We start from the raw sequence: 14,949 nt of genomic DNA on the forward strand, positions 1-14,949 counted from the left end.
CCATTACAGATGCTCCCCAACCATCCAGAAAAGTTAACCGACCTGCAAACAGGCTGTAAATCATGACCTTCAGATGACTGGTCAACTAGCCTCTGTGCACAGCTTGTTGCTGATGCTGTGGAATCAGCCTCACAATATAAATGGGACACATTCAACAGTATGAAGGTATTAAAGGATGACAAAGGAGTAGGAGACACATTTGGATTGCATCATATGCTGGGAGAATGTGCAGAAGTGACATGCAGCAGAATAACTTTTCAAGCCAGATTAGTTACTGGCTTTGGATCATTTATATATATACAAATTAAATAAAAATCAAGAACAAAATGTTAATAACTTACAATGCATTTGTCAAAGTTGCGTTTAACGTGCACTAGAATGTTTCCAAATGTAGATTTGAGAAAAGAAGAAGGATCACAATCCTGAGCTATCAGTGCTCGCTGGCTCACTATTACCAGTAAATGCAAGGAATTGGAAGGGTTGATCTTATCGCAAAGGTTTACAAACCCTTTTAGATCCAGTTCAAGACTACTGAAAATTTCACTCATCATTTTTCTTTTACTGCTGATACCAGAATCTTCATGCCTAATGGAAAACAGTGCAAGATAAAAAGTACAGTGTTAATACAGTTCAATCATTATGCATGTAATAATTCCAAATCTCTTCTTGCACCTAATATATTAAGGCAGACTTTTGTCTGTTTCCATAGCTAGTTATTCCTGGAACAGGTTGCTCCTTCACTGCCAGAAGCTTATACAGCTTATACATCTCAGTCCACATTAAGCTTGGCTGATGAGGAGTTTCTTCCATTCTTAACTCCAGCCACTGGCATGTTGGAAGGATTTGCAGGTTGACACACAACCTTTTGGCCGCATTAACCATTCAATGATCATATGATGAACCAAAGCCAATGAAGGCCAGTGAACATAGGGCTAAAGGATGAATAGAATGTCATTAGAGTAGGGACACAAAAAAAGTTTGGATGGTCTTCAGCTTGTGAAGGGGAGAATGTGGGAGGCCGGCTTGGAATCATCAAGTTTAGAAATAACAAAGGCACAAATGATGATTTCAGCAGCAGATGAGCTACAGCAGAGGAGTGGAGCTGGGTGATGTAATGGAGGTGAAAATGGAGTCTTTGACATTTTGGCACTTTGGTTAGGCAGAAATCTAATTGGAGGGATTTAAAAATGGAGGTCCAGGAAAGATTTAGGGCGTAACAAAATGTTCAAGAACTTTGGAGAGAAAAGCAAGATCGAAGATGAGTAGTGGTTTGCAAGGCAGAGATCAGAGTCAAGCCAGGGGCTGGATTTTCTCTTCGGGAGTGGGAGCTACAGCTGTAACTGGATCCCAAATAATTGTTCACTAGGATTTCCTCATGGGCTTCCACTTAATTAGCTTGGACATGTTTGCCACGCAATTAAGGACAGAAGGTAATCTTTCCAACTGGAGGGATGAACCAACGCCTTCCAGCATGAAACAAGCAGCAGGCTGTAATGGAAAGTAATTAATACAGAGGGCATGTCAAGTACAAAACACCCTCTCTCCAAGTTTTTCAAATCAGTTTCTCCTGGATTTTGTAATTACTGGTGAAGTGGTTGCATGATGAAGTACAACCGTACCTTGGTTATGGGCTGCAGCAGGAACTTACTTTCTAGGTTGCAATATGGATTCAATGGCTAAGTTGAGGACAGGCCAAGAAACATGACACATTGCTGGCAAAGCCACAACCCTTTTGATGTCACAAATGGAAGACAAGCTCCTTGAGGTCTATATTGAGTTCAAAGACTGGTATGTATTCTTGAGTCTTTGGAATTTATTTGATGGTGGCAATATTGTAAGTTTTAATTTTATGGCTCCTCTCCACCCCCATACCATTAAAAAATGGCTTTTGGAGCCATACCACCACTGTGATGGTGGGGGTGGTGATGGTTCGTGGAGAGGTACTCCTCTACTGGGTAGCTTCTGGGCTGCACCTGCACCTCGGTAGGCAAGAAGGGCTCCCCTGCCTCTCCCTCTGGCTTGCTACTGGGAATTTGCCTTCAGGCACTTAAACTGGCTCCTGCCCACTTTGGGGCTTTGGAGGCCAAATGGAAAATTCCAGTTGGCCTCCTTTAATTGGCTTGAATTAGGCTCTTGATGCTGCATGTGGGCAGGTAGTTCCATCTGATCCTGCCTCCACAAAATAGCATGGAGGCAGGATAGAGCAAGGGAACCAGCATGCAGGCCAGTGGGCTATTATTTTTAGCTCCCTCCCACCTCTAAACAAACATCTCCAAACTCAGCTCAGAGAATTATGCAAACTCAGAGGAAGGACAAGGAGAACTTTAGAGGTTTAACACAGTGGGAAAGGGGAATGGAGCGAAATGACAGAGGTAACTGATTGGATGGCCTCAATATTGTGAACAAGAAAATTCATGATCTCCTCACACTTATTGTGGAAGTAAGGGTGGAGGCAAGAGAGATGGTTTCATGACAATGGTTCACAATAGAAGGATAGACTGGAATTATCTTCACATTTCGGGATGATTCAAGAATAGTCACCAGTTTTAACACATAAGATTAATATCCAATAGTGCCTAAAATGGTTCAGCAAGATCTGCCAATGAATGGCATAATATCCAATCAAGTCTCCATCCCTTGGCCTTAAGGGAACAGAGATAAAAACTGCAATGGGAGATGGTCAGTGTGAAAGCAAGTAATGGTTTAAGTGGAGAACTGTAGCCTCAAAGATGGAGGTGAGGATGCAGTAGAAAATAGAGCTTGATAGGGCTAAGAGTAGAAAGAAGGAGTGATAGAGATGGCCTTATCTGTGATTGATATGATGAGAGTGCAAGGTCGCAAGTTCAAAAGGTGACTGTCAATATGGGTTGGGAAGTTTACATGCAGGGGAGATGAAAGGAGAGTAAGAAGCCAGTGTTCTAAGAGAGAGAGCATAATGAGTTGAGATTGAGGATGAAAACACTAAGGATAAAAAGTCACTCTATATGTAGAGGCTGAGGGAAGAAAGTCAAAATGAAGACATTTTTGTGAGAAAATATTTGTTTCACTTGGGTGATAAGTCGATGGCTTTACATAATGAGTGAAAGAAGTTTTTTTTTACTTTATTCCAATCCAATCAAGTCAAATTAAAGCCAATTCAGAGTCCCAACAAGTTGGGACATTCTCGATCCAAGCTGACAAGACAGGGCTCTCACCTCCTGTCTTGGGCTTGATCTACATGATCCAAGCTGATTGGAGTAGGTGTAGCTCCTCCTCCAAGGCTTGATATTATTTGCATCTTAGCCAAAAGGCCAAGATGCCACTTGAAAAAATTGCTCAAAAGAAGCTGAAATGTAACCTCATGACTTCAACCAAGTGCAGCATGTTGATACTACACTTGATCTTAGCCAAAAGGCCGAGATGATCCCTAAGAGTATGAGTGAGAGAAGTATAACAAGATAAGTTGTTCAAAGGAAAGGAAAGTAACTGTGGAGTAGGGGGTGGGGTAAGATGAGTTGTAAGGGCCACACCACAGTGATGGTAATGGCAGAACAAATGGTGGTAGGAATAACCAGCTGAGCCAGATTTCTGTCAAGACCATGTACAGTAAGTTCATGGATGACAAGGGCCTGATTCAGAAGTGAACAGACTTTCTGGGGAACTGCAGATAGAGGTGGTGAGTGCTATTATGCTGGCAGAGTTCACTGGGTCAGTGCTGGGAGGAGTGAGGTGAAGATTGGCAAGCTGAGCAGCTAGCTAATACTTTACCTTTTAACAAGTCAATAATAATTGATGAAGATTGTTATTAATTGGACTTCTTCAAATAGTGTACATGTGGAACACATCCATAACGAAACTATTATTTTCTGTGATTACAGATAGAACTCAATTGTCACACATGAAAATTGTGTCCAACGTAGCAATATAAATTGTTTTGACCAGAATTTTCCTATATCATTAGGATTGGTATTAGATGGCTACTGAAAGCAGTCTTACTATTCAGGTGATTGGGAAGATACTGTGGTAAAAATATTTGTAAGCAAAAGTCACTCATTGTTTCCAAACATGATTATCCAAATCAAATAATTGAATAGTATAAATAGATTGCAATACATCTAAGTTTACCATAGTACTTCTCCATACGTAAGAGATCGAGAGCAAAACTGATTCTTAGACATCTCTGATCTCAAAAAAAAACAAAAATGTTTGTTCAATGTGACCTACTGGGAACTGACAATACCAAACAAAGCACTACAATATTTATTACTTACTCTGCAGCACTACGATAAATCCGTAATCTCTCAGTTAAATCTTGGTTAATTGTAAGAACAAGATCACTTCTACTCCCTGGCAACTAGAAAAAAAGGAAAGGCTGAATTTAATGATGTACAGTTGTGAGTTTGCAGCTCAAGATCTGCTCAGCTAATGTCAATGATGAAACCGTTTATAACAGTTTATAGATTGCTGGCATTCAGAGTCTTCTTTCAGATGTCATTACTGATCAGGAGAAAGCAATATCAGGATATTTAAATTACTGATATTTAAATTAAAGTTAATTAAATTAAATTAAAGGTCATTGATAGATATTTAAATTAAAGGTTTCCCAACAAATTTCAGCACCTAAAAGAATGCTGATCACATCTAATACGATAGAAATTTAGTATAGAATAACGTAGAATGGTAAATGTAAATTGCAGTCACTAAATCAAATACCAAATTAAACTGTTCAGTGGTAAAATCCATGGGGGTGATTTTCCTAGCCTGCTGTGCTGCCAGTGGTCTGGGAGACATCAGCGGAGATCATTTAGTGGGATTCCCAGTTGACGCCATGTCCTCTGCGCATCTCCCGGCCCCAGAATTCCAGCATCGTCGGTTTTGGGCTGCAAATTGGCACTGAGCTGACTTAAATATTGAAATTACTATTTCCATCTTATTAGCGGGCCTGGGACTGAAGTTCAGGTCCGCTAGCCTCTCCCCTACCGCCGGGGGTGGTTCATTCCATCGTCCTTATAACAGTTCCCCACTAATGGGGAGCAGGCGGCCTGACCCTGCTGGAGTGAAGGGAGGCCATGGAGGGCGGTAAGGGGGTGCTCCCAGGCATTGCCAATCTGGCCCTGCCCAAGCAGCAAAGTGGCAATACCCACGGGGCAGCTTGGAACTACCCACTGGACATCAGAGAGTACCAAGGGGGTAGGGCATATTGCAGGCAGGGCCTGTGGGGGTGAAGAGTCCTGTTGCCACTCTGCATAGCGATCCATGGTAGAGGGAAGGAAGGAGCTGGCCAGGGCCGCAGGAGGGAGGGGAGAGATCGAGTTGGGCCAGCAGTCAGGATTGGGGGGAGGTTGGGATTGGCCCAGAGATATCCAGGGAGGCTAGCAATCGGAGGGTTGGGGTCTGTGTGGCAGCGATTGGGTTGCTGTGCGGGCCAGCGTTTCAGCTGGTCAGTGATTGGGAGGCTGGCAATGCGGGGCTACTGTGCATGAGTGCAGCGCTATGCTGCACGCGCCAATCTCTGCTACGACAGATCGGCGTGTGCGCAGTGGCCCCTCAGCACTTTGCTGCCGGCCTGTTCAGCAGGATTAGACCCCAACAATGTATTTTGAATATGAATCTCGCTAGGGCACTCTGTAGTGCTCAGAGGGTGGGAGATCCGTTTTGAAAATCATGCTGAAAAATTCAGCGAGAGTTACTTCCATTTTAACATGAATTCGGCGCTTAGAATATTTTGGGAGAATCTCGGCCCATATTTTTTCAATGAAAGAACTTGATTTTCAACTGGTGGCACGGTGGCACAATGGTTAGCACTGCTGCCTCACAATGCCAGGGGCCCAGGCTCAATTCCTGGCTTGTCCATGTGGAGTTTGCACGTTCTCCCTGCGTCCGCGTGGATTTCCTCTGGACGTTCCAGTTTCATCCCACAGTCCAAAGATGTACAGAATAGGTTGTTTGGGCATGACCCTAAGTTTTTTATGTGGTAATTATGTGGGGTTACGGAGATAAGGTGGGATTGCTGTCAGTGAAGGCTCAATGGGCTGAATGGCCTCCTTCTGTACTGTAGAGATCCAATGATTAAATTTTTGTTGAGGATATGTGAAATTCTGAAAGTGCTTTGTTGTTTAAAATAATGAAGTCAAACAATTAAAGAAAATACATTTATAACTTAAAAAATATTTATGAAACCATTAGAAATATGCAAATATTTAGAACATTTGTTCAAAACCTGTGGTGTTTCACTGTATGAGTCTTCCGTCAACATAAAAAAATTGGAGATAAACTCCTCCTCTGCAATGCAGATGGGTTCCAGTTCTGCTAATACTTGATCTATGATCTTTAAAGAGGGAAAAACAACTGTAAGAAAATAAAACATGATAAAGCCACATATTTTCACTATAATTGTTATATTTTCATAGGTTACTGGTTAAGATGTGATACTGACCCCTGATTTTTTTTTTATTCATTCATGGGACATGGGCATCACTGGCTGGTTAGCATTTATTGCCCATCCCTATTTGCCTTGAGAAGGTGGTGGTGAGCTTCCTTCTTGAATTGCTGCTGTCCACGAGATGAGCCACAATGCCGTTGGGGAATAAATTCCAGGGTTTTGACCTGGTGACTGCGAAGAAATGGCTATATATTTCCAAGTCAGGATGATAAGCGGTTTGCCATTTATCTGTTGCCTTTGTCCTTCAAGATGGAAGTGGTCATGGATTTGGAAGGTGCTGTCTAAGTAGTTTTGGTGAATTGCTGCAGTGCATCTTATAGATAGTACATACTGCTGTTACTGAGCGTCGGTGGTGGAAGGAGTGGATGTTTGTGGATGCAGTACCAAACAAGTAGGCTGCTTTGTCCTGGATGGTGTCAAGCTTCTTAAATGTTGGTGGAGCTGTGCTCATCCAGGCAAGTGGGGAGTATTCCATCACACTCCTGACTAGTTACCAGGCAGTATCAGCATCTTTGAAGCGCTACAGACCATCAGAAACAGCAGAACTTGACGCAAATACAATTTGTAACCTTTTGGCCTGGCATATCCCCCATTGTACCATTATCACCACGTCAGGGGAACAACTTTGATAGAATGAAGGATGCAGGTAGACCTATGCTAGACATACCTAAAAATGAGGTGTCAACCTGGTGAAGCTACGACACAGGATTACCTGTGTGCCAAACACTATAGGCAGCAAGTAATAGACAGAACTAAGCAATTTCACAACCTATGAACCAGATCTAAGCTCTACAGTTCCAGCTGTGAATGGTGGTGGACAATTAAACAATCACTGGAGAAGGAGGCTCCACAATTATCCCCATTCTCAATGACAGAGGAGCCCAGTACATCAATGCAAAAGGTAAAGCTGAAGCCTTCGCAAAAACCTTCAGTCAGAAGTGCCAAGCAGCTGATACATCTTGGCCTCCTATAGAAGTCCCCAGCATCACAGATTTCAATCTTCAGCCTATTCAATTCACTCTATGTGATATCAAGAAATGGCTGAAGGCACTCGATTCCACAAAGGCTATGGGTCCCGACAATATAATAGTACTGAAGACGTGTTCAAACCCTTGTCATGCACTTAGCCAAGCTGTTCCAGTACCGCTACAACATTGGCAGCTACCTGGCAATGTGGAAAATTGCCCAGGTATGTCTTGTACCTAAAAAAACAGGACAAATGCAACCCGGCGAATTACTGCCCCATCAGTCAACTCTCAACCACTAGTAAAGTGATGGAAGGGATCATCAACAGTGCTAACAAGCAACACTTACTCAGCAATAACCTGCTCATGGATGTGCAGTTTGGGTTCTGTGAGGGTCACTCAGCACTTGACCTTATTGCAGCCTTAGTTCAAATATGGACAAAAGAGCTGAATGCCAGAGATGATGTGAGACTGGCTGCCCTTGACATCAAGGCAGCATTTGGAATCAAGGGGCCTTGGCAAAACTGGAGTCAATGGGAATCAGGTGTAAAACACTTTGCCTGTGGACTCATACCTATTACAAAGGAAGATGATTGTATTGGTTGACAGTCAATCATTTCAGCACCAGTACATCACTGCAGGAGTTCTTCAGAGTAGTGTCCTAGGCCCAACCGTCTTCAGTTACTTCATCAATGACCCCTCTTCCACTATAAGGTCAAAACTTGGGATGTCTGTTGACTGTACAATGTTCAGTACCATTCAAAGCTCTTCAGGTACTGAAGCAGTCTATGTGCAAATGCAGCAAACCTGGACAACACCCAGGCTTGGACTGTCAAGTGACAAGCAACATTTGCACTTCACAAGTGTCAGGCAATGACCATCTCCAACAAGACAGGATATAACCATTGCCCCTTGACATTCAATGGCATTACTATCGCCACATACCCCACAATCAACATCATGGAGGGGGGGTGGATATTATTGACCAAGAAACTGAACTGGACTAGCCACATAAATACGGTGGCCACCAGAGCAGGTCAAAGGCTAGTAATCCTGCAGTAAGTAACTTACCTCCTGACTCTCCAAAGCCTATCCACCATCTACAAGGCATAATTTAGGAGTGTAATGAAATACTCTCCACTTGCTTGAGTGCAGCTCCGACAACACTCAAAAAGCTCGACACTTTCCAGGACAAAGCAGCCCGCTTGAATATTACAACTTCCACAAACATTCAATCCCCCCACCACTGACAAAAGGTGGCAGCTATGTGTATCATTTACAAGATGCAGTGCAGGAACTCACCAAAGTTCCTCAAGTAGCACCTTCCAAACCCACAATTACTACTATCTAGAAGAACAACAACAGCAGATAACTAGGAATACCAATATCTGGAGGATACTCTTCAAGACACTCACCATTTGGCCTTGAAAATATATTGCCATTCCTTCACTGTTATTGAATTAAAATTTTGGAATTCCAACCCTAATAGCACTGCAGGTATACCCACATCTCAGGTGCTACAGTGGTTCAAGGCAGCTCACCATCACCTTTTCAAGGGCAACAAGGAATGTGCAATAAATGCCGGCCTAGTCAGCGATGCCCACATCCCGTAAATGATTTTTTTATAAGATCAATGATAGAATCAGTCAGCTGTGGCAGAAAGACTGAATATTGGATTTCCTTTCCCTTTATCTTTGGTTGTCATCTATGCATCTTCAGCCTTGTCAAAGCTTTTGATGCCATTCTGAAGTCAATCAGATTTTGTGAATGTTTATTGTGTCACTTTCCATTAAGTGTCCCTGGTAATTTCTATTCTTAGGAGTACTGCTCCCCACACCTGTCCAAGACAGCCTACTCTTACCTGCAGTCTGCTGATATATTTTTGAATATGTTGTCGAACTGTATGCAGATAGTCAAAGGTTAGCCTGCATATAACTTACTTAAAAAGCACTGAAGAAACATACTGATAAAACAGAACTTAATCTTCCTCATCAGGAATAAGTCATACCTGTGTACAAAACGTAGAAACGCTCCATTCTCTGTCCTGTTCATCCTTTGCCTTAATGATCGCAAACCAATGCACAAATAGAGGGAAAAAGGAATAATATTTAAAGTTAGAGTATTACAAATTAGTGCTTTGCCAGATGTACACGCAAGCTTTTATTTGCTAAAGGTGGCAAAAGATTATTAATTATTATAATTTTCCATAAAATGTATGGAGAAAATACCAGAAAAAACCTTGAGTGTATTTGGTACATATATCATCTGATTTGTCAAATGGAATTTTAATAGATTAACTCAAATTGTGCAATCACAAAACAATGACAAATTACAGCTGAACATGTTAGTAGCCATTACAATCAGCTGTGAGCAGAAGTACCTAAATTTCTAATTAAACAAAACTAGAAGGTTCATTAAGGCAGCTTGTCCTGATCAGCAAGTCAAAGGAATCTACTAATTAAACAAACACAAAGATGAACCTCATCAAATTGCTCTAATATATGAATATTTTTCAGCAACTATTATTCTACCTTTGGCCTTCTGACTACATACAATATGTAACTTAAAAATTTAGGGCAGGATTCTCTGGCTTCCCAATGCATGTTTCTTGGTGGTGCGCCGCTATCTGTGGGATTTCCCATTGAAATCACCCTATGCCATCGAGAAACCCATGACTGAGGGTGCACTGCTGTGGGGTGGCCAAAGAATTCTGCTAATAATAAATTTGAAAAAAAAGTCAACTTACCTACAAATTCAAAATGGCCTTTTAGGATCACTGTCAACCTAAGCAATTTTCATTTGTGTGTTTCTATTGTATGTGCTGGCAGTATGAACAATTATAATTCTGAAAACAGCTTTGAGTTAGCAGTGAATCCAGAGAATAGACGGTGTTGGGGCAAGTATAGAAGGGGGCAAGATAGCAGGGCATGGTGGGTTGTAGTCATTTCCAACCTGCCTTTCACCATTCAGTGTTTGCAAACCCAAATGCCTAACCTTCTTCAGTTGTATTGGCAAACCCCAATACTTAACCCTCCTCAGTTCTGCTAGACACCAAGGGAGGACATTTTGATGCCTCCCATTTTTAGGCTGCCAGCATCACAATTCATGACTTGTCTATGCCTAACTCTACTCGGGCAAGCAACGTGTAATTATTTACATGCTCATCTGAGTGATTTTAGCATGCAGCTGAGTTTGACTAGTATTGCTGAAAAGCTCGACAATAAAAAGGCCAAGAAGGGTGTGTGGCTATTACATTTTTAAGCCAGTCTGCATGACAATTTGCCCTCTTAAGAGGAGCTGCAGTCATCACACAAACGCTGCTGATGGCTGTGGAGGATATGACTACAAGGTGAACCAAACCAAATGGAAAAGCAGACAGAGAGAGGCCTTTCACTAAGACGCTGGAGGCATTAACACAGGAAATGCAAAGGAGTATAAAGGTCATGTCTTTTCAGGTCAGTGGCATTAATTGTAAACCCTTAGAAGTAAATGGGATCATGTGGTAAGGGGGGAACCAATGCTTGTAGTCTGTTCCTTATATCTGGTAGCAATTCCCCCAAAAGTTCCTTTACACAAGTGGTCAACATACAATCATAGAATGGGTATAGCATGGGAGGCCATTCAGCTCAACGTATCTGTGTTGGTTCCCATCAAGAGCAATTTAGCTAGTCCTATACCATTGCTCTTTTCCTGTAGCCCAGCAATTTTTGTCTTCTCTTTATATGCTTGTCCAATTCCCTTTTGAAAGCCAGATTTGGATCTGTCTCCCATTACACTCAGGACTTCCATCACAGATCCTAACCCCTCGCTGTGTAAAAATGTTTTACATGTCGCCATTGTTTGTTTTGTCAATTGTCTTAAATTGATGTTTCTTCTAACCTAACATGATTTGAACACCTCTATTAAATATCCTCTCAGTCATTATTGATCTAAGGAGAACAAGACTGACTTCTTCAAGTAACTGAAGTTTCTCATCCCTTGAACTACTCAAATTTTTTTCTATATCATCACTTAAGCCTTCACATCCTTTTTGAAGTATAATCCCTAGAATTGGACACAATGAAACTGATTCTCCCAAAAGTGCTGAATTGGCGGGAAAACTGTTCTAAATCCTGAGTGTTCTGTCAGCTTCTCACCTGAACCTTTGCACTCTGTGAGGTCCCCAGTCGTGAATGTCATTAAGAACCCGGGGCGGGGGGGGGGGTACTATGTGCGCTGGAGTTTGACAGTTCTGGGGCTCTGCACATGCGCAGTGGCTTCAAACTCTCAACTTCCAATTCGCTGGTCAATCCGGGACCTCTGCAGTACTGCCCCTCCAGCGCCCCCCCACCTGGAAGACCAACCCCCCTCCTCCCCAGCCTGCCCCAATCACTCCCTCCTTCCATCCCAGACCGATCCTATCTGCAGTGTGGCAGCCGGACCCTCCACCCCCACTGATTGCCCCCAGGCCCTGCCCACAATAGGCCCCCCTCTTGGCATTGCCTGATGCCCAGTGGGCAGTGCCAATGTGCCCCCTGACATGGGCACTTTGCTCCTTGGGCAGTGCCGGGGCACAGGCTGGCACTGCCAGGGTGCCCATGCCAGGGGCACCACACCCCACCAACCAACCCCTCAGCGGGCCCTGATTGCCCTCTCCATCATTCCGGCATGGTTTCCCACTAGTTCCCCAAACATGGGGAGCTAGTCTGAACCCCACCGGCACAAAGTACTCCTGGCGGGGTGGCAGATTCGATCAGGACCTGAAAGGTCCCAATAATTAGAATCATTGAAGAATCATTGAATTCTACAGTGCAGAAAGAGGCCCTTTAGCCCATCGAGTCAGCACCTACCACAATCCCACCCAGGCCCTACCCCATATCCCTACATATTACTACTCACTAATCCCTCTAACCTAAGCATCTTAGGACACTAAGGGGCAATTTTAGCAAGGCCAATCAACCTAACCCGCACATCTTTGGACTGTGGGAGGAAACTGGAGCACCCGGAGGAAACCCACACAGACACGAGGAAAATGTGAAACTCCACACAGTCAGTGACCCAAGCCAGGAATCAAACCCAGGTCCCTGGAGCTGTGAAGCAGCAGTGCTAACCACTGTGCTATCGTGCCGCCAAATTATTTAATATGCACATTTAAGACAGATTACAAACAGATTTAAATGACTTACTTGCCTTCCCACTGGTTTCCAGCATGGTCTGACTGGCTAGTTTTCACTAGCTCTGGGAGATGTGTATGTGTTCCCAGCGCATGCGCAAATCCCTGTGCAAGGCTGCAGATGTGCGTCTCCCATCACGACCCAACAGAAAAGTTGCAGGTCGCAATGGGAGAATCGCGGCCAATATTCCAATTGAGGCTGGTCCTGTGGCTTATAAAGGTTCACCATAACTTCCTTGTTTTGGAGTTGATGCTTTTATTTATAAAGTGCACATTCCCACTGGGTGGCATGGTGGCACAGTGCTTAGCACTGCTGCATCACAGCGCCAGGGTCCCCGGGTTCGATTCCCAGCTTGGGTCACTGTGCGGAATTTGCATATTCTCCCCATGACTGCGTGTTTCCTGAGAGTTCTGGTTTCCTCTTACAGTCCACAGATGTCAGGGTTAGATTAATTGGCCATGCTAAATTGACCCTAGTTTCTGGGGAATTAACAGGATAAATATGTGGGTTTAGAGAAATAGGGCCTGGGTGGGATTGTGGTCGATGCAGGCTTGATGGGCAAATGGCCTCCTTCTGCACTTTAGGGATCCTATGAATCTCTTACCAACTTTTTCAATTTGCCCTGCCACCTTCAATGATTTGTGCACATATATCCCAAGTCCTTCTGTTCCTTTACCTCCTTTAGAATTGTATCTTTTAATTTATATTGCCTTATCTCATCTCATGCTTCTTACAAAAATATATCACTCGTCAATCCATTTTACGAACCTCTCATGAGCTCTTGAAATACATCAATAGCCTCATTATTCATAACACTTCCAAGTTTTGGGTCATCTGCGAATTTTGAAGTTGTGCCCTGAACTGAACATCCAAGCCTTCATCATTAGTACTTATCAGAAGAAGTGACCCTACTATCAGCACCCAGGAAATCCCACTATCTATCTTTTGATTTGATTTGATTTATTATTGTCACATGTATGAGTATACAGTAAAAAGTATTGTTTTTGCACGCTATACAGACAAAGCCTACCATACATAGGGAAGGGAAGGACAGGGTGCGGAATGTAGTGTTACAGTCATAGCTAAGGAGTAGAGAAAAATCAACTTAAAATGACGTAGGTCCACTCAAAAGTCTGATGGCAGCAGGGAAGAAGCTGTTCTTGAGTCAGTTGATATGTGTCCTCAGACTTTTGTATTTTTTTCCTGATGAAAAAAGGTGGAAGAGAGTATGTTTGGGGTATGTGGGGTCCTTAATTATGCTGGCTGCTTTTCCCAGGCAGCAGGAAGCATAAACAGAGTCAATGAATGGGAGGCTGGTTTGCTTGACGGACAGGGCTTTGTTCACGACCCTTCGTAGTTTTTTCGGTCTTAGACAGAGCAGGAGCCATATCAAGCTGTGATACAACCAGAAAGAATGCTTTCTCTGGTGCATCTGTAAAAGTTCGTGAGAGTCATAGTGGACATGCCAAATTTCCTTGTCCTCCTGAGAAAGTAGAGGTGTTGGTGGGCTTTCTTAACTACAGTGTCGGCATGAAGGGACCAGGACAGGTTGTCTGGTCATCTAGAAACTTATATACATTCCCCCAGTCTTAAAAACAACACTTCACCATTACTCTCTGCTTCCTCAGCCAACTTTGTATCCATGGTAGCATTGTCCGTTTTATTTCATGGGCTTCATCTTTGATGAAAGGCCTGTTGTATGACATTTTTGGAGATCCATGTGCACCACATCAACTTTATTATCCCCATCAACTCTCTATGTTAGTACATCAAATGCACTCAACAATTTATAGTTACCTTTCCTTAATTAATTCACATTTGTCCAATTTGTTAATTTTGTCTCAGATGATTGTTTCTAAGAACTTTCCTAACCCCCACTGAGGTTAAACTGACTGGTCTGTTTTTTTTTAGTTCATCCAGTGTTTCAATCACCTCCTACTCATCACTTTGACATTATTTCCTTCATTGCTAAAAATGTGAATTTCTCATTAAGTAGCTCATGATGCACATGTCCCCAAATTAGACCCTACTTTTACCACAATTTTATTATTTATAGGTCTATAGACGACTTTTTGGATTTGCTGATGTTAGTTGCCAGTCTCTTTTGACGCTTTTTCTTTGCCTCCCTGAATTACTTTTTACTTTTCTTCTGAACTTCCTAGATTCATTCTGGTTCTCATTTGCATTATCAACCTGTCATAGATCTCTTTTTTAACTCAAAGGAGCTTAGATTTTGGCTGCTCTATCTTTCTCCCCTATGGAAATGGGCTTTGATTGTATCAGAACCATTTTCTCTTTAAAGGTAGCCCATTGTTCCTTTGCTGTTTTCTCTGTCAATCTTTGATTCCAAGTTACTTGGGACTAATCTGTTCTCATCATGCTGCAATTGGCCCTTCCAGTATTCTTACTT

The 14,949-nt window shown here is 42.8% G+C and overlaps 1 protein-coding gene and 1 non-coding gene across 2 annotated transcripts in view; both read right to left on the reverse strand.

Moving 5' to 3' along the window:
• LOC145342675 (exocyst complex component 1-like) overlaps positions 1–14,949 on the reverse strand; it is an 87,833-nt gene that overhangs the window by 11,377 nt on the left and 61,507 nt on the right. The window contains exons 11-14 of the mRNA XM_080188228.1: positions 9,395–9,445; positions 6,200–6,307; positions 4,251–4,333; positions 342–585 (exon numbers count right to left, since the gene is read on the reverse strand). Of these exons, the coding sequence (XP_080044354.1) occupies positions 342–585; positions 4,251–4,333; positions 6,200–6,307; positions 9,395–9,445 (486 nt within the window). The remainder of the gene's footprint in view (positions 1–341; positions 586–4,250; positions 4,334–6,199; positions 6,308–9,394; positions 9,446–14,949) is intronic.
• On the reverse strand, positions 3,216–3,406 carry LOC145342747 (U2 spliceosomal RNA). The gene has a single exon (XR_013886607.1). It is a non-coding gene; the product is annotated as a U2 spliceosomal RNA (small nuclear RNA).

Source organism: Carcharhinus amblyrhynchos, chromosome 4 (genome assembly GCF_965287045.1).
Source record: "Carcharhinus amblyrhynchos chromosome 4, sCarAmb.v2.hapA, whole genome shotgun sequence".
NCBI classification, from domain to species: Eukaryota; Metazoa; Chordata; class Chondrichthyes; order Carcharhiniformes; family Carcharhinidae; genus Carcharhinus; species Carcharhinus amblyrhynchos.